We start from the raw sequence: 21,110 nt of genomic DNA on the forward strand, positions 1-21,110 counted from the left end.
GAGGTCTTTGATCGTTTTTGAGAGTTTAAGGCTTCTGTTGAAAATATGACAGGGAAAAGGATAAAGGTATTGCGATCAGATAATGGTGGAGAATATATAGAGAAATACATCACAAATTTCTGCGCAAAGGAGGGCATCAAAAGAGAGCGGACAACTCCATATAATCCGGAGCAAAATGGAGTAGCAGAACAGAAGAACATAACTATTGTTGGGGCAGCCAAATCTATGTTGTATGATCAGGATCTACCTAGGTATCTACGGGTAGAAGCGTGCAACACAACAATATATCTCCAGAATAGAACTCCTCATAGAGCATTGGGGAAGAGAACGCTTGAAGGAGTTTTCACAGGGAAGAAGCTGAAAGTCAGTCATCTCAAGATATTTGGAAGCGTGGCCTATTGTCACATTCTAGACGAGAAGCACAGTAAACTAGATCAGACTGCAGAAAAAGGGTATCTTGTAGGATACAATGAGACCTCAAAGGCATATAGAATCTACATTCTTGGCAGCAGGAAGATCGTAGTAAGACAGGATGCAAAGTTCATAGGAGATAGAGATTTTAGGAAATCTCGTGAGATGCTTGCAAAAGATCAGTCAGGAGATGTTTTGTTAGTCCAAGAGCAGCAGGGGCAACAAGAAGGATAGGCAGGAGGGCATACACCTGGATCAAGTACAGTGACCAGCACCAGTATCTCCTCAGAAGGAGGAAATGCAGATGATTCTCAACAGACGGAACGACAAGATCAGGAGGAAGAGTTGGTTGAGCCTCCCACCACCAGTGGTAGAACTAGCAGAGAAGTACGACAGACACTAAGGGATGCAAAGGAGTTTGTTGGAGCTCCTAGAGCTGAGAAGAGGCAATGTAGACAACTAGATAGATAGATACCAAGCATTGGTAGCTCATGTTGAATAACCCTCTAGCTTTAAGGAAGCTGTTCAACACCAAGTATGGGTGGATGCCATGGTGGAAGAATACAACTCCATCATGATGAATGATGTCTGGAAAGTAGTACCTAGACCAGAAGATAGATCAGTTGTAGGATCACGATGGATCTACAAGATCAAGTATGCTGTAGACGACAACATAGAGAAGTACACGACAAGGTTCATGGCAAAGGGGTATGCTCAGAAAGAAGGAATAGACTATGAAGAGACTTCACCCCAGTTGCTCAATGCACCTCTATTAGATCTGTCATATCCCTAGTAGCTCAAATGGGATGGGAGATTCACCAGATGGGTGTCAAGACAACATTCTTGAATAGAGTGATAGAAGAGGAGGTGTATATAGAACAACCTGAAGGCTTCGAAACTCATGAGAAGAAAACTCATGTTTGTAGGTTAAAGAAAGCCCCTGTCGGGCTCAAGAAGGCACCCAGAGCATGGTATGGTCGGATTGATAGTTACTTGCAGCAGTTGAGATTTGTCAAGAGTATTAGAATATTCCTATTTTAGTATTTAATGCTCATTCTTTTAGCTGTTGCTATATTTATTCTTTTAGCAGTTTCTTAGATGAAACTGATTGTTTCCATATCCTACATAGAAACTTGATGTTTTTATTATTGTAATTTGTAAATATCTCTGTATTATTATCGAGCTTCAGATTGCTCATTAAGGAATTAATTCATTGGAAATCCACATGCGTGTTTCGCACTGTTTTATGGTATCGGAGCACAGGAATTTTTTTCGAAATAATTTTTCATAGTTTGAAAAATTCAGTATTTCATTTCGAAACTGCTCTCAGGGTCTGCATCTGAGTTTTTTGTTTTCAAGCTGGTTAACGCTGTTCGAACTTGAGTCAACGACGGGCTCTGCTTGGGGTTTCACCATTACCCTGCTCGTTCCTTAGTCATATTTGGACTCAATTCGCAGTCCCTGCTATATCAACCAAGGAGATAGCCGCTCGAACGCATTTCAAAGCTCCCGGGTGCTGCTACATCTACCACAGAACGACTAATTTTTTTTTCACGCCTTCTCCGCCCCGCGCTCGCACCAGTGAATACATCGCACGATCGATTCTTATAAATCAATGCAGGCGTAGCACTGGGCTTCTTCTCTGCAGGAGCCTTCTCTGCGACGGGTTTCTTCTCCGCGGGTTTCTTCTCTCCCTTGGGCGCCATTGCTGACTCGAATTCGAATTTCACAGATGGCAAATATCCTGCTCAAATCAATGTTCGATCAATAACCAGACTTCCAGCGTTACGCACTAGCCACATTGGTTCTAATACCGACATCACCACATACTGATACGTGATTCCCGTTCCCGCATTCGCTCCTTCAAAACTAGCTCGATCAACCAGGCGCGGGCGTCATTTGCCTGCTTTCATTTGCGGGCTGATAACAGCGATAACACCGGCTTCGACTGCAACGGCTTCCTATACGAGCTCCGCTTCCTATATTGACGGCTTCCGCGTAGCAACAAAAATCTCTGAGCCGAGGGCACGTAAGTACGCAACAGTTCTTTGTGTTTTACAGCCATCAATTTTTTCAAGGAATACGTTAATTTGTACAGCAGAGAGAAAATCAAGGGTATTTTATGCACAGAACTCAAAGCATGTATTAGTTTGGGTGCTTGATTTTCTACGTAATCTGTCAGTGATTTCTACAAGCAGGAAAGGGAGATGAGTTAATTTTTTTTTTCAAACAGAGTTTTACCGTTCCAGAAATTTCGTGCCACTGTTTCTTCATATCTGTCTTGCGTTTCCTGCCTGTGGGCCCAATTTGTTGATATGTTTAAAAGTTGTTCCTATCTAGTGTTTGTTTAAGAAAATTGTGCTTCTTACGGTAAATCAGTTTCCTTTGGGCATCACTTCATATTTACATCAGCATCTGTCAAATTTTGTCCGGATCAGCCGGCATCCGCATTGAAATCCGTGCAAGATTTTTTGTATTTTCTGTGTCTTGGGAAACGTGCAGATGGCTTCGTTAACCAATCTGATGTTGGAAGGCAGTCAGCGCTTTAATGGCACAAATTATAACATCTGGAAACAAAGAATGTTGACCATTTTTGAATATAGGCGTCTTGACCAGCTTGTTTTGGCCAAAGAGCTCCGTCCTGGTACAGCTGGTACCGATCAAGATAAGTTTGATGATCGAAATCGAGAGGCTGTTATGCTTCTCAAACTTTCTGTAACTGATGATCAGTTACCGCAGATTCCTTCCGGCAAAACTGCTGCTGAAATTTGGCAACATCTTAAGGAATTGCACGAGACATCCGACAAGAGCAGAGCCTTCTTTCTCAAGAATCAGCTGTTCTCCATCATGATGGACGAACATATGTCATTACAGGAACATCTTAACAGGATTAAAGACATTCGAGATCAGCTCGAAGCCATTGGTCGGACCATGGAGGAAGAAGATATGGTAGTCATTACTCTGAAAAGTCTACCGAAATCTTATGAACACTTCATAGAAACACTCAACATTACCACCACAAATGTTGATCTGAAGTTTCCAGAGTTATGCACCAAACTCCTGCAGCAGGATCGGTGGAAACAGCAGTTTGGTAGTGGTGCTTCATCAGTGTCCTCGGAAAATGCATTTGCTGCCAAATATCAGTCCTCTCAGTCCTTTCAGCAGAAAGGCTCTTCTCAGTCTTTTGATCCTGCTCGGAAGAAAAGTGTGCAGTGTAATTACTGTCACAGGTTCGGTCACATGAAGAAAGATTGCCGACAGAGGATTGCTTCTGAACAGAAGAAACAGGGAGGGCCCCATCAGACAACGAATGTGGCAGAACATTCCGAGCAGACAGAATCTGCTTTTTACGCCTTTATGGCTAAAAGGTCGTCAGATCATGTCCCGTCTTCCGCTTGGTACATTGACTCTGGTGCATCACGCCATTTCTCTCACAGGCGTGACTGGTTTATTGACTTCTCACCTTTCAGTGATTCCGTGGTATTTGGTGGAGGTGAAAAGTACACAGTGGTTGGTAGAGGTACCGTTCAGATCCAGTCTGGTGGGCGCACACTCATCTTCTTGAATGTGTACTATGTTCCTGGTATGGAAATTAATCTGCTGTCTGTCAGCCAGATTATGAGGAACTCTCCTCAGCTTGATGTAGTGTTCAGTGCGCACAAGTGCTCCATTATCGACAGAGAGACTAGTCTTACAGTTGCTGTTGGCCTAGAAGATCATGGTCTATACAGGCTTCTTGACACTGGTGATTCTCCAGAAGTGGCTCTAGCAGCGCGTGTTTCTCCCATCAGCACTCTGTGGCATCAACGATATGGGCATCTAAACATGCAGTATCTCTCTCAGCTCTCTCGGGAGGGACTTGTGTCAGGGTTACCTGATATTCAGACTCAGCAGTTGGGCGTATGCAGTGCCTGTCAAGCTGGCAAGCAACGTCGGTCTTCATTCAAGGATGGAGAATCTTGGCGCGCTTCTAAGGTACTCCAGTTAATTCATGCTGATATTTGTGGTCCTATGAATACATCGGAGAATCTTGGCGCGCTTCTAAGGTACTCCAGTTAATTCATGCTGATATTTGTGGTCCTATGAATACATCTTCTATCACTGCTTGCAAATATTTTTTGCTTATTGTAGATGATTTCAGTAGAAAAATGTGGGTGTATTTTCTAAAATATAAATCTGATGCATTTAGTACCTTTCAGAAGTTTAAAACATTAGTTGAAAAAGAGTCTCGTTGTAATATCATGACTCTTAGGACAGATAACAGGGGGGAATTTTGTTCTTCCGCTTTTTCCAACTTCTGTGATACTCATGGCATCAAACGCCGGTTAACTACACCCTACACTCCTCAGCAAAACAGTGTTGTCGAACGCCGTAACCGCACGGTTGTTGAAATGGCTCGTTCCATGTTACAACACAGGAGTGTTCCGAACAAATTCTGGGCTGAAGCAGTATTTACTGCTGTTTATCTTCTTAACCGATCACCCACTCGGGCTGTTAAGGGGAAGACTCTCGAAGAGGTTTGGTCTGGCCGTAAGCCTAAGATCAGTCACCTCAAAGTATTTGGCTCAATTGCATATGTTTGGATTCCAGATGCTAAGCGCTCTAAGTTGGATTCCAAAAGCCAGAAACTCATGATGACAGGGTACAGTGATCATCACAAGGCCTATAGGCTGATAGATATAGCCACTGGTCGTCTTAGCTTTAGTCGGGATGTAGTATTTGATGAAGACAGAGGATTCTTTCAGTCTTCTCCTTCTGAGCAGTGTTTTGAGGATCAGTCTCACAATGTTCTTCTTCCGGTCCGTCCACCTGATGGGAGGGATGATGCAGCATCAGTGTTTGATAATACTCTATCTGAGCTTCCTCCAGAAAATAACCCTCCTCTTGCTGCTCCTATTGTTCTTGAGCCTTCTCCACCTCCTCCTGATATTGGTTCCTCTATTCTTCGGCATAAATGGTGGGCTAAAACCATTGGTGATCTCAGGGATGATGAGCTCCTTGAAGGTAGAACTTCTAGACATAAGAGCAAACAACAGTCTATAGTCAATTTTGCTCTTATGGCTAATCTACACAGTATTTTTGAGCCTCAAACCTATTCAGAGGCTAAGGGTACATCTGAGTGGGAACAGGCTATGGAAGCTGAATTCCAGAGTCTTCAGAAGAATCACACATGGATCCTTTCTGATCTTCCTGCAGGAAAAAAGCCCATCAGCTGCAAATGGGTGTATAAAGTGAAATACAAAGCTGACGGAACCATAGAAAAGTATAAAGCTCGTCTTGTGGCTCGAGGGTTCTCACAGAAGGAAGGCATCGACTATGAAGAAACTTTTGCTCCTACAACCAAGATGAGTACCATACGGCTTGTCCTTGCCCTAGCAGCTCAGTTCAATTGGAAAGTTCATCAGATGGATGTAAAGAGTGCTTTCCTAAATGGTGACCTACAAGAAGAAGTCTACATGACGCAGCCTCCAGGTTTCAAGGTTGCTGGTCAAGAACAGAAACTGTGTAGATTAGCTAAAGCAGTCTATGGATTGAAACAAGCTCCTCGGGCTTGGTACATGAAAATTGATCAGTACCTGACAGATCATGGCTTTCAGCGGAGCCCATCTGATGCAAACCTGTATATCAAGCATACTGGTGATGATATCTTATTTGTGGTTGTCTATGTGGATGACCTTATCATCACTGGCAGCTCTGCACATTTGATCCATGGGATCAAACAAGACCTATGCAGAACCTTTGATATGACAGACTTGGGACTTCTTCATTACTGTCTGGGGGTTGAAGTTTGGCAGACTGAAAACCACATCTTTCTCTCTCAGTCCAAGTATGCCAAAAATCTTGTGGACAGGTTCAGAATGCAGGATTGCAAACCGGCCACGACTCCTATGGAACCAGGACTCAAACTTTCAGCTCAGTCATCCTCTCCCCTTGTGGATGAAACTTTATTCAGGCAATTAGTGGGCAGTCTCATCTACCTTACTGCCACCAGACCTGACATCAGTTTTGCAGTGAGCTACATTTCCCGCTTCATGACAGCTCCTAAAGCTGATCATTGGATAGCAGCAAAGCGTGTGCTACGATATGTGCGTGGCACTTTTGATTATGGACTCCTATACACTCAAAGTTCCGATCTTATACTCAGTGGTTACACAGATTCTGACTGGGCCGGTTCGGTTGATGATCGTAAATCTACAGCTGGGTATGTGTTTAGCCTAGGATCCGGTGCTGTTACCTGGACTAGTAAGAAGCAGCAGGCAGTGGCTCTCTCCTCAACAGAAGCAGAGTATTGGGGAGCAGTTAAGGCCTCCTGTGAGGCAGTTTGGCTTCGACGTATGCTTGCGGATATGCATGTTTCCCAGATAGGTCCTACTTCCTTGTTTTGTGATAATCAGGGAGTGCTCAAACTTGCCAAGAATCCAGTCTTTCATGAACGAACAAAGCATGTGGAAACTCATTGCCATTACATTCGCCAGCTTGTTGAAGACGGATCCATTCAGCTGCAATATGTTCCCACAACAGAGCAACCTGCAGACATCTTCACCAAGCCTCTTGGGCCTGATAAGTTTGTAAAATTCAGAGGGTCTATTGGTGTCGTAAATAGATTGAGCATTAAGGGAGGGTATTAGAATATTCCTATTTTAGTATTTAATGCTCATTCTTTTAGCTGTTGCTATATTTATTCTTTTAGCAGTTTCTTAGATGAAACTGATTGTTTCCATATCCTACATAGAAACTTGATGTTTTTATTATTGTAAATATCTCTGTATTATTATCGAGCTTCAGATTGCTCATTAAGGAATTAATTCATTGGAAATCCACATGCGTGTTTCGCACTGTTTTAAAGAGTGATGCTAATCCCAATCTCTACTATTTGTTGGTAGAGAATGAGCCACTTATTCTAGTACTATATGGAGATTATTTGTTCCTAATTGGGTCAACCAGGCTCATCCAGGATTGTAAGAAGAATCTTGAAGCCGAATTCGACATGAAGGACTTGGGATTGATGCATTATTTTCTGGGGTTGGAAGTTTGGCAGAAGAATGGGGAGATCTTTCTTGGGACAAGGAAGGTGCGCTGCAGTTTTTTTGAAGAGATTCATAATGCAGGATTTCTGACCCATGGCTACTCCCATGATCACCAACTAGAAGAAAATAGATGCATCAGAAGATAAAGAAATAGATCCCACATTGTACAGGCAGCTCATTGGGTCGCTTATGTATTTGGTCAACACTAAGCCAAACATTTGTTTTGTTGTCAACACTCTTAGTTAGTTCATGGTGGAACCAAAAAGGGTGCATTGGGAACAACAAGACATATTCTTAGGTATGTACGTGGAACAACCAGATATGGGTTGAAATACTCCAGAGGGGAGGACGTTAGTTTGAATGGGTTCACTGATGCAGATTGGGCAGGTAATTCAGTGGACCAAAAAAGTACCTTAGGATACTGCTTTAGTGTTGGATCAGGGATGATATCTTGGTGTAGTAGGAAGCAAAAATTGGTAGCACTGAGTTCAGTAGAAGCAGAATATATGGTAGCCAACATAGCTACGTGCGAAGCCATATGTCTAAAAAAATAGCTTGTGAGCTTATTCAGAAAAAGGATGGAAGTGACCAAGGTTTTCTGCGATAATCAGAGTTGTATCAAACTCTATGTGAATCTAGTATTTCATGATCGGTCGAAATATATAGATATCTGTTGTCACTTTATCAGAGACTGTGTTCAGTGTGGGGTAGTACAGCGACAATATGTCCCCATAGGAGAGTAGGTGGCCAATACTCACAAAGGCTCTCGAAAGAGCTAAGTTCACTTAGTTCAGAGAGCATATGGGTATGGTCGAAAATCCTTTTCAGTAGTAGCAACAGTTTGCAGTGTAGGGACAGTTGGCAGTCGCAGTGCCAACAACAACACAGATGCAGAGATTCAGAGGGAGTTGTAGTATAGATGTAGCATTGGCAGTGTCAAAGGCAACAATGCAATTACAACAACAACGCAGTTGTTGGTGGACAACATGTCAAACATCAACAGCGTAGAGGACGATGCTTCAGAGACAGAGCAGTATGCATCAACAATATATTGCTAGAGAACATTCCTTGCTAAGAGGGAGTGTTGATTTGGGGTAGCATCGGATGTGCTCTAGGCCTCAAATTTTGCAGGGAGGCTTGGGCACATGCATTCCAAAGAACCCTTAAACCATTTTGCGAAATTCCACCCAGAGACGATTTTATTAAAATAATTAATATTTTTAATGGGGTTCCTAAGTCTAAACTTAGGAAAATTAAAGTATTAATGGGTATTAATCTAATTGTGGGTGAATCTTCTAGAAAAAGATGGAGATAAAGTCAAAATGATTTGAGCCTTTGATTAGGAGTTAATCTAGGCCATTGGTTGTCCAACATGAATATATAAGAAGAAGCTTCAGGGTCATTTGGAAAATACACCAGAGGCAGATACTCAGCTACCCGAGTAAGATCTATTTTCTCACTGGTCGAAGTTCGACAAGAGAAAATCGATTCAGAGGGAGAGCTGTAGGTGAGACAGAGAGAGAGGGCATCAGCACATTCAGGGAGTCCAAGGTAGCAAGACGCAGAGCAGGAACAAGGTGACACAGAAAGAGGTAGCGCAAAGGCAGTTTGATGCAGAGCCTGCGTGGACAGCTTGACGCTGAGCTTGGGGGAGCAGTTTGATGTAGAGAGGATCAAAAGGATTCCCGGGAAGAAGAAGTGCTTCATCTGGGGAAGAACTTGGTCAAGAAGTGTCTGTAAAATTTCTCATTCCTATTTTGTTGGCTGTAACATTGAACAAGAGAATTTGCTGAAGAATAATAAAAACCCTCATCTATTGCACCGATTTTCCCACATTGGGTTTTTCTGGGATGATTGTCCAAAAATAACTGTCATTGTGATTGTATTTGTGCCTGTGTATTTCCTTACATTTACTTTCTGCAATGTTTTAATTGTGAAGGCTACAGTAGAATATATTTCGCTATTTTCTTTAAGAATATTGTAGATAACTTATTTATGAGGTAATAAGTAGAAGAAATAATATTAATCACTGCAGTAGGATTTCTATTTAGATATTTTCACAAACCTGACAATCTTTTCTTGAGGAGAAATTGTCTTTTCAGCAAAGGTTTACAAATCAGAAATTTGTCTAGAAATCTGTGCCAACTTTACAAGTCAAAATAGTAGTCAAACTTGGTCAAACAATTGTTAATCAATGCCGGTCAAACTAGTCAAAAAATCAAAAGTCAATGTTGGTCAACTAGGCTTTGAGGTCAAACTCGACCATGTGGTCAAATTTCAAAGTTTGCTGTCAACTTGCCCGTGCAGTTTGCGGTTAGTGTACGGTCAACTTGCACGTGTATCCGTACGGATTTTGGTCAAACTTAGTGAAATATCCATGGTCAAACTTGGTCAAAGCTCAGTCAAATAGCCATGGTCAACATTGGTCAAAAAACTTAGTCAAACTCAGTCAATGTGGCTTGGTCAAACTCGTCCTTCTTCACATGTGCAACCTTCAAGAGAGAGATAGCAATGATAAAGATGATCTCCGACAACAGATTTCTCCTTCGCTAAATTTCTCCTCCACTAGAAAAGATCAATTGAGCTTGCTATGTGTATGATTTGTCTCCTCACATGCTTGTCTATTTATATAGAGCTCTAATGTTGAGTAGAGACCCATAAAGGAGGACCTCATCACAAGAAACCCTCTCATTTAGGGAGCCTACATTACAACTCAACATTATATTAGAATTGTTTATTCTACTAATGGGTAAAAACCCCATTAGATAAAAAAATCAAACCCACTCTATAAAAAATGGATCACTCCATTACGGAGCAAGCATGTGAACATCATGGGCCAGTCTTCCCTAGCCAAATCAGCATGGCCCCATGTGAGAAACACTGCCCCTGGGCCATTCACCCCTATCCAAATCAGCATGGCCTTATGGGTGAATGTATCATTCTCCCCAAGTGAAATCAACATGATCCCATGGGAGAATGTATGCCTGATGCTGCAAAAACATTAGCGAATCTTACCATTGGTGTTTTTCTATCCCAACTTCATTTCATTTAATGTTGCACAACCTCCTTTGTTTATTGAGATGTGTCGAGCTCTAGTTTAATGAGCTCCAACTGGTTATGTGCATACCAATTTATAGAAGCCTAGAACAACATTGTTGGTTAAGGAAAATAAGGGGGGGGGATAGAATCCTAGAGCCTATTAGATCATCATTGCTCTTGTTTGGCATCAATCTTTTTTCTAATGGATGGATGGATGTACCATGCTACCCACACATCAATTTCAAGGTGTCTTCCTTGAATGGACCACTCTTTTTGAAAGGGATGGATATTCATGGAAAATGCACAAATGCACAATATATGGGTGAGGGTTTCATTAAAGTTATTGAAGATGTAGGTGTTGATACTTTTGTGTGAATTTTTAGAGATAATGTACCTATTTGGAAGGGTATTGGCATGATTGTGAAAGCAAAATATCTGTAGATATTTTGGACAACTTGCATTGTTCGTTCTTTGAATTTAGCACTTAGATCTATTCCTTAAGATGCAACATGGATGGGAAGTTTTATTGATGATGCATGCCATATATTTTGCACAAAATCATACCAATATCCTCATAATCTATAAAGACCACACACATCTATCATTGTTGAAAATCGCAAGTACTCAGTTTGCCTCCTTGTTCATCATGCTTAAGCAGTTGAGGTGGTCGAGACCGTTTTTGGGGCCATGCTTAATTCAAAGCTTTGGTATTTTTAGAGAAAGAAAGATCAAACTTCTTCCAAAAAGTTCAAGGATATAGTGTTAGATGATGGTTGGTGGGTGAGTGTAGATCTTACCATTAAGATCGTCGACCCTGTCATTTCTTTGTTGTAGTTTGTAGATACAGACCAACCCATCAGAGGATATGTTTGTAAGGGGTGGAATGTCATGATTGAGCTCTTGAAGATTGTTATTTTATAGAATGAGTGTATTGAGTATGGAACATTGACAAATATCTTACTCACCACCATACAAGATATTCTTATCATTGAGTGGGATAAGAATATCACACCTTTGAAGTGGTTGTCTTACTCATTGAATCCCAAACACTACTGTCACGCCCCTACACCTGCGGTAGTCTTCCAACCGCTTGTAGCGAGGTGCAGCACCACCGAACTCTTTCTTTTCACCAATACTAACATTCGTGGACTACGCCTACTTACTCATTAACATACTTAGTTTGTGTTTTGCAACCAAGTAAAAGCATTTATCCTTTATACCTTAATGAAGCCCATACTCATTCATTATCCATATGCAATTAACCGAGAACATTAACAATTGCAAACAAGTATAAAGGGAGGGGCAACTCCCGAACAGTCTGCCCAACAATTTTATTAAGAATATCAGATTACAATACAACAGTGTGTCTTGGCTGAACCAAGTCTCACACTTAACCAATTTTACAATAGAAGCAACCTGCTTTACAACTATGTGCACCCTTGCACAAGAAGAAGTGCTCACCCGAGCCACTCGACCTTCTTACCAAGTCCTGCACACATATCTCGAACCCCGGCACGCTTGCCACACTCCAACCGGCATAAAATCCAAAACTGCACCTTATAAGACCTACGCATGAGATATGCGTAGTCTCTTTTACCCCTGCGCAGTTTTACCCCTTTTATGCGTATGAGAGAATGTGATTCGAATGATTGAAATGAGCTCATGCTCTTTTACATTTATATGCAACCTACGTATGCTTTAAGGGGGTGTGCAGCCCCATGGCCGACCCCACAAATGTGCATACATGCCCACATGTAATCCTCTTACAAGTCGACTTTCACTTCTTTAATCCATCGCATATAAATCCTTGCTCCAACACTTAGTCGTTTTTAGGTGTTGTCCATAACGTCGCATTTTATGTCGCATAGTGTCGTAGGATTGTCGCATTTCCTCCGTGCTCCGTCGCACGTCGGTTGAACGCACCCGCGCGCCTGCCCGCGCTCTTGCCCGCGCCCTTGCCCGCGCCCGTGCACGATCGCCCGCCGTCGTCCTGCTGCACGAAGGTCTTACATCCTCCTCCACCTGAAATCGTTGTCGTCCTCGACAACATATCATCCTGGTAGCTCTCCACCAAGATCATCATCATCCAGGATGTCGACCTTTCTACACAAGGCAAACATCCTTGCAACATATGTAGAGACTCTTTCTCCACTATGTCCCGGCCTAGTGACCACTGCCACCAAGCTCACCATACCAAGATATGTCATCTCGATCCATGTGTCATCATGTGAACCTCTGTCATGATACTCCAGCGTAATGCCAACACATCTCTGTACACTTCGCGACCCCATGTCTGAACTAGTTGGGTAGCTAATCCAACCATCACGCCCAATCCATGAGAGTGAACATCCTCATGCCATCATCAGTTGTTTCTCAAAACATCCTGCCACATCCTTGACTCATCAAGAATCTATCTTCATAATCCATGCTCAGGTCCATGGAAACTCCATCCATCTCATCTGCAACATGTTGTCCATATGTGTGTCTCCTCCATGTGAAGAGACCATCGCCTCAAACCAACTCTCGATGTGCCCCATTCAGGTCCATGAAGCCTCTTCATCATCTGCAATGTGCCATCCCTCAAGTCTCCATAGAAACAAGTATGCACTTGTCTCACCTATCCATGTGCTGCCCATGATCCTCGATCAGATCAGCTTTCATGTATAGAAAGTAGTTGAGTCTCGGCTCAACCCATGCTCAAGTGTATCACCAAAGCATCATCATCATCATGTTATGAGTCCCTTCCATCATAGCTCCTCCACCAAAGTGTCCACCAAGACTATCTCTTGGTCTCGGCCATGAGAAGTCCACCCAAGCATCATCACAAGTGTGTGCCCTCCTCAATATGTCCATGAGTCATGCCGGGCACTTAGCCATTCTCCATGTGGCTAAAGCATGACCCAATCCTCCACAACGATCATCATGTTCCTCCCTTGTCAAGGGCCTTTGTACCTTCTACCATAAGGTCACAAGCAGCCCCAACAAGTCCTGCAACAATCGACAATCCTTGCTTCTCCATACAAGGTTCCATTCTAGTCATCCATGGCAAGATCCTCCATAGCATAGGCAAACTGGCTTTGCCCTTTCCTGCACACGGTCCATCTCCCAAATGCCCAAATGAAACACAAGTATCAATACTTACTTCATCATCATGAGGCTCCTCCATGTGAGTGACCTCATCCATACATGTTGACAAACTGCACGATCCTGGTTCAACTTGATCAGCCTCAAGTTCATCCTTCATCGTAGTCATGTCTGCAACATCTTCATCTACCACGGCTTCCTCTTCCTTGTTAGCACAATCTGCAACTTCATCTTGCTCTATTGTCCAACCAAGTTGAAGAAGTTCTTCCTCAGCTTCAGCCTTCCTCTTCAAGGCTAGGAGATGCCTCACTTCCTTCTGTCTTATCTTGAGCTCCTTGAGTTCTGCTTCAATCAAGTCTGTTTCCTATGCAAGTCGAAGAGATTCCTTTCTATTCTCATCAGAAATCCCTTTCTTAACCAAGGCACGAAGAGCATCCTTTGTTTCAAACAACCTTTTGCCACATTCTACAAATCCTTGTTTTACTCTTTCTGACTCTTCAAGTAGACTCCCTTCGAATTCTTCGAAGGATGCATAACCCAATTTCTGCAAGATAGACATCTTTACCAAGTCACCTGCAACCTGAACCAACCCTTGTTCCACTTCGTGTGAAACGGTTTCCTTCACCTGCAAGTATCCTTGTTACTGTCACGAGCAACCTTTGCTCACCAGCTCCGACCTAGCTCTGATACCAACTGTCACACCCCTACACCTGTGGTAGTCTTCCAACCGCTTGTAGCGAGGTGCGGCACCACCGAACGCTTTCTTTTCACCAATACTAACATTCGTGGACTACGCCTACTTACTCATTAACATACTTAGTTTGTGTTTCGCAACCAAGTAAAAGCATTTATCCTTTATACTTTAATGAAGCCCATACTCATTCATTATCCATATGCAATTAACCGAGAACATCAACAATTGCAAACAAGTATAAAGGGAGGGGCAACTCCCGAACAGTCTGCCCAACAATTTTATTAAGAATATCAGATTACAATACAACAGTGTGTCTTGGCCGAACCAAGTCTCACACTTAACCAATTTTACAATAGAAGCAACCTGCTTTACAACTATGTGCACCCTTGCACAAGAAGAAGTGCTCACCCGAGCCACTCGACCTTCTTACCAAGTCCTGCACACATATCTCGAACCCCGGCACGCTTGCCACACTCCAACCGGCATAAAATCCAAAACTGCACCTTATAAGACCTACGCATGAGATATGCGTAGTCTCTTTTACCCCTGCGCAGTTTTACCCCTTTTATGCGTATGAGAGAATGTGATTCGAATGATTGAAATGAGCTCATGCTCTTTTACATTTATATGCAACCTACGTATGCTTTAAGGGGGTGTGCAGCCCCATGGCCGACCCCACAAATGTGCATACATGCCCACATGTAATCCTCTTACAAGTCGGCTTTCACTTCTTTAATCCATCGCATATAAATCCTTGCTCCAACACTTAGTCGTTTTTAGGTGTTGTCCATAACGTCGCATTTTATGTCGCATAGTGTCGTAGGATTGTCGCATTTCCTCCGCGCTCCGTCGCACGTCGGTTGAATGCACCCGCGCGCCCGCCCGCGCCCTTGCCCGCGCCCGTGCACGATCGCCCGCCGTCGTCCTGCTGCACGAAGGTCTTACAACTACAGTGATGATTGTTTCAATGGTGGGGCTTCATGCAAAATCCCTTCTCACATGGACAGAGATTTTACAGGGGAGGAAGTAAGCATTTAGAAGGATATATTAGGATAGCGTATCATTTGATGTGGTGGAAGAGGGCTTCATAGAGTTTTCCATTGGTGCTAGCAGATTTGGAGGCTATGACATTCTTAGAGATAAGGGGGTTTAAGAAGTACTATGCTTGATGTGTAACTCATGGTAATGATGCCCTATTCTAGAACATTTAGCCATGAGGCTTCTCTCTCAGGTTATTTCATCCATCTTGTTGTGATAGGAATTGGAGCACATATGGGAATTTCTGTAGTTTGAAGAAAAGCAAGCTTGAGCAGTATAGGGCTGAGACAATGGTTTGTGCACACTCCAACCTCCATCTTTTTGACAAGTACAGGGAGGAGTGGTTGAAGGGAAAAGCAAAGATGTGGAATGCGTTTGCTGATGATATGAGTTTGGACAACAGTGTTGGGTTGGCATTAGCCAACTTGGATATTAACGAACTAGTGCTAGAGCCATTACTTTTGATTATGGTGTATCTTCTTGAGGGGTCATTCTCCACACCCATCGATGCAGATCCTGGATTGGATACAGAGGAGAAAGATGGAGGAGTGGCAGTGGTGGTCATTTTGATGATTCTGACATAGAGGAGGACTACTGACCGTCACGAGTGATGAGATCTTCCATCTTTGATTCTGTATCTACCCTCTTTTGTATTTTCCATTGGCATTCCTACCTATAGTATTAGCAACTCGGTGTCTATATTTCTGTTGTCAGTGCTTTTTTCTTCAAAATTATATTGAAAAAACTAATTTACTGACATGAAAGTTTTTTTAGGTAACTATAGCTCTGACTCAACTTGTAACTCTAATTCTTATGAATGATTAGATGGATAGTAGTAGTTTAAATTCCCCTTATTTCAATCCAGTATCATGAAAACAAACATGCATATCTTTTTCTCACCTTCTTTTTTGCAGCATAATTTAATGTGTCTAAAATCTGAATGTCAAATGTATGGTTAACAGGTTTGCTATATTGTCTGGACCAACTATTCCGATTATTGGAGAGGGAGATGAGGAGGCAAATGACAGGTATTTGCCAGTAATTGTTTTCCAGTCTCTCTGGTCAATATGTTTTTTGAAGGATGAAAGATAGGTTCAATGTACTGGATGAATTGAAGTTTACTTATGTTTTGGGCTGCAAAGTAATCTAGGATTACCCATGATAGTCTATTTACTTCAGGTGATTCTTCAATTTAAACCTATATAATATCGAAATATATGGTGGTTGGTTTCTATTGTCTTTTCAATTTGCATAGTTGCCTATGTTATATGCTGAATGACAGGAGTTTCAAATTTCCTCTGACATCTAAATTTTGGAAGTTTACATGGTTCTAGCATCATTCAAATAGTGTGGATGGTATTAACATGTGTGTGTGGATTCTATTTCTACTGTCCTAGCTCCTTTATAGGCAAGAGCTTGGGCTCTTGGGAGTCCTGCCATCTCTCATTGACCTGATTTTGCTTATGCTTCTGTTAGTTGTGTTGTCACTGCTCCAGTACTGGTAAAGAGACCCTATTAACAGAGCAACTGTGAAAGGTGTATTACTCCAATGGTTATGTATTTCTAAAGACACTTTAGCTTAATTGTGACTTATGACCTCTGCTTGATCATTGCATCCAAAGAGAAGAGAGGGCAACACTTTAGTGGTAGTCATTTTGACAATTAGGAGAAAGAGCAATCTTAACCAAAGGTTGTAGAGTTATTTGTTTCCAGTGAAAACAGAACATCAATCCTAAGCAAATGCCGTTTTTTTTTTGAAATTTGAATGATAAGGGCCCACATCCCCATGTATTGCAGATGCTCAATTTAATTGAATTATTATAGCATAAGCTATGAAAGAAACAGTCTCTCTACAAATCAGCTTTAGCCTTGAGGCAACACCAGAAAATATGCATGAAGCTTATCAGTTTATACCGAGGAGATTTGGAAAGAGTTAAGGCCAAGCATAGTCGATATTTATCCTTTCTTCTATTGAATTTGATTGGCTCTTTGTGGGGATTTTGAGTGCTAAGTTACCTAGGAAAACCTTGAAATTGGTCTATATCATGTGGGTTTTGCATCTTTTTTCACATCTAACCATAAATAATATATTCACTTTTATCATGGTGCAGAGTTTTTCAAACATAAAAATATGTTGTGACTTTCAAATAATTTTGTATGAATCTTACATCCTAACCATGGGTATACAGAGGGAGTGCCTCATTAGCGTTGCTTGAGAAACAATGCTTTGAGATTTATTTCCAGGATATATGATCGAAGATGAATCTCTTCAATGCATTCACCAAGGCTACTTTAATATGAATCTAAGATTTTGGGTTCCAACCTTGGTTGTGTCTATCACCCAGAATTGTTCCTTGAGGGACCTCTCAAGGGGTTCCAAATGGGCAGTTTAGGAAACTGTTGAAAAATGTGTAACTAGGTTTGGTCTTCATAAATATGAAATGTACTTTTGATTCTTGTAAATTATGAAATGAAAGAAAAAAAATTATTATTGTTTTTGGAGCATGGCTTTCATGTTCAAGGTCTTTTATTTTATAGGTCAAGCACCCACTGAGTGCTTCTAGGGTTTTTTCCTAGGTCAAGAAGTAAAAAAAGTCATTGTCATAAGTTGAAGACCTGATTGGGCACATTGTAATTTGTAGAGAAAATTATTTTTGTCTTTGAATTTTGAAAGTGTCAAAATACCCTCCAAGACCAAGTCAACCTGGCAGCTGGCAAGTCGTGTTGAAGAATCTCGGGCAGAGTAGTGTAGTGTGATTCTTTGTCACTTGCTAGCAATTTGTGGAGTCTTTTTACTTTTCTTGTTAGCTTATGCTTCTTCTTCTTATTAGTGCATATGTGTGTACTTCATCAAACTGCTACCAAAACAAAATAACAAGAACACAAAGTTTGGCTCTCTTCCAGGGACAAAACCTCTCCACCCTTGAGAGGAAAACCCTTTGTAAGCTTTCTCTTATTGAAGCTTCTTATTTGAACAACCCCCAAACCCTAGACCCTTGACTAGAATATCCTCCAAGCATAAGTCAAATCCTTCCTCTTTCTGCACTACAACTTCTGGCACATGGACCTCTATTTTCCGGCACTTTTCTCCTTAGCACTTTGTCCTTCTACTGCTGCTTGTCTATGTTAGGAAACCCTAGAACATTAGGGCTTCTTTACTTCGTTATAGAGAGTGTCTTCTTCGCTTTCCTTTGGATACCTTGTAGACCTAAATACACATCGAATGTCGCTGCCTTCTTGTGCTGTCAAATCTACAAAGGTTTACTTGCTGTACGTGTGGACAGAAACCCTAAAACAATCTCCTTTTCCTCGCTGTCCTTTCCTTCTTCTTCGCTTGTGAGGGCTTCTCCTTTGCTTATAGAGGGAGGCCTTGTAGACCTTGTTAGCACCCAAAACGTTGAGATATGATGACCTTTACTTTTCTGCTGCTATGGCCGCAAGAAGACCTTCCTTAACCTCACACGTGTGGCTGTAGCTGTTCTGGAAATGACCTCCTTACCTTCGCTGTTCTGCCTTCTTATCTCGTTGCCCTTGTAACCCTTTTCCTTGGCTTTTCTTCGTCCTTCTTCGTCCTCTTTCTTGCTTGCGGATTTCAGAGTGAAGTGATATCAAATGAGGAGTGGACAACCTCTATAAATAGAGGTTTGTCCCTCCTCTTTAGGCCGACGTGACTGTCCATTAGGCCGACTTGACAGTTACCCTATAATTCATCTTTTATTCATTATTTTGCTGCTAGGAGGCTTCTTTGATGTTAGGAGAGGATTTGACTTTGCTTAGAGTTGTTCCCATGACCTTGTACATTGACATACATGATGTAACATGCCCTTAAAGGGTCTTATCATAATTACATTTCGACTTTGACTTTCTAGAAGCACTTTAAAATGTGCTTGACCTATTTTCAATAAGCAAGAAACTCATTGACAAATACTATAAAAATAATCTCTTTTCTTGAATAAATACAAATATCAAAATTACATTTATGAAGACCGAACCTAGTTACATTTCCTTCAACACTCCCTCTTAACTAGGGAGGTATTCATACAACATTACAAGGTGTTTGGCAATTTTCAATCTTGAAGAATTCACATAAGAGAAACCAAATTAGCAATCCATCTGTTATAGCATCATATCCATCAGCATTGCCATAGTGCAAGGCCTTGACTAACAGCTCCATCTCTTTATGAGACTATGAGCTACAATGCTGGCGAGACCACTGATTTATAGACACCTTCGTCATTGTCTCTCAAGGTACATACCCACCTTGGTGTTCTCTGAGTATGACCTTCTAGGACTATTCTTTTCTTGGGTTCCCAACCCTCAAAGAATATTAGTCCTCTGGCCTACTCTTGTCTTGGATGCCCTACACATCCTCCAAGAGTATCGGATGCCAGATGATTACCTAATCCTCCCATTCTTTCTTCCCAAATGAAGACAAGATGTTTTTTTTTCCAAGGAAAAAAAGCGAACTTTTTTATAAGGAATAAAAAAGTTACAAAGCATATGAGTTAACATTCTGCAAAAAACTGCCTGATAAGGAGCAAAGGCTCCTCTGAGAAAGATCATCAGCACCCCTACAGAGCGCTAACAAAGTCTCCTGTACTCGGCCTGAACAGCCATAACCAAAAAGGAGCTGAAGTCCACAGTGTCTCCTGGGTCTCCTTTCATGAGGAAAACAACCCAGAAAAAACCCCTACAGTAAACAGTTCACAATCCGCTCTATCAATCCAGAGCATAACAATATGTAAAAGGAAAAAACACAGTTGACATATGCCACCGATATCATATGAAACACAGATAATCTAGTGCATATAAGTGGAAAACAAAAGACATTATATATTTGGAGGGAGATCCGACACACGGATCTGATCCTGAAACTGTTCTGTTACTCTCCAAGTGCCCACAGCTTGCTGCAGACCTTCTTTAGAAAGCCGATCTGCCTCCTCGTTGCAATCCCTGTAGATGTGGTCAATAGAAAAAACATTAAACTGCTGTTTTAAGGTTTGTATTTCTTCTAGTAAAGGCATCAACATGTAGTGCTGGCATCTATATTTCCCATTAACCCAGTTAACAACATTCATCGAATCTCCATAAATCTGAACTGTAAGAATATTTTTGTGGATGAGCCAACAAAGGAGCAGCTTTAAGGCAGTGAGTTCAGCAAAGTTATTTGTTCCCATCCCGATTCCCACTGAGGCCTTTAGTGAGTGAGAATCACTAAGATGTATGCACAACCCAGCTCCTGTGGAATTGTTTTGGGCTGCCCCGTCAAAGAAAGCCCACGGTATCCCATCTCTAATGCGAAGCTCCTTCCGCAGATCAATTTTTGCAGGATCCTCCTTTACAGGAATGCTATCAAGAATGGCATTGCTTTGAATGGCAATAGCAGCCACAGGGGTCGACATTTCTCTAAAAATACTACGATTCCTTGCAATCCAAATACCCCAACAAATGATGGGAGGCAAATTCCTTAGGTTCCTCTCTTGAAAATGGTTCCACCAATATTCCCAAGCTGTGGTCATAACTATCTCCCTCCCACCTTAATTTTACATTTAAGAGCCTTTCCGCTTCATTCCAGACCTGCTTTGTAAAAGGGCATGATAGGAAAAGATGGTGAATGGATTCTGAATCAGCAAAACACAGAGGGCATCTTCCAGGTCCCTGCTTAAACCGGGCTTGTAGAATTTCCCATGTAGGAATCTTATGATTTAAGGCGCACCAAAAAAAGATTCTAGCTTTTTTAGGACACTTAAGTTTGAACAAAGGCTTTGACCACCAAACAGGAGGATTCCAGCCTTTATTCTTCATCAAGAAATTGT

General features: G+C 41.8%; 1 protein-coding gene across 3 annotated transcripts in view; it reads left to right on the forward strand.

Moving 5' to 3' along the window:
- LOC149247338 (Prolyl oligopeptidase family protein) overlaps nt 1–21,110 on the forward strand; it is a 245,457-nt gene that overhangs the window by 173,330 nt on the left and 51,017 nt on the right. For all 3 annotated transcript variants that reach the window (XM_089458178.1, XM_089458176.1, XM_089458177.1), the window contains one exon: nt 16,257–16,322. In XM_089458178.1, coding sequence (XP_089314304.1) covers nt 16,257–16,322 — 66 coding nt within the window. The remainder of the gene's footprint in view (nt 1–16,256; nt 16,323–21,110) is intronic.

The sequence above is a fragment of the Pinus tabuliformis genome, chromosome 7 (assembly GCF_031772625.1).
Source record: "Pinus tabuliformis cultivar Carrire ecotype Pingquan chromosome 7, CPIR1, whole genome shotgun sequence".
Taxonomy (NCBI): Eukaryota; Viridiplantae; Streptophyta; class Pinopsida; order Pinales; family Pinaceae; genus Pinus; species Pinus tabuliformis.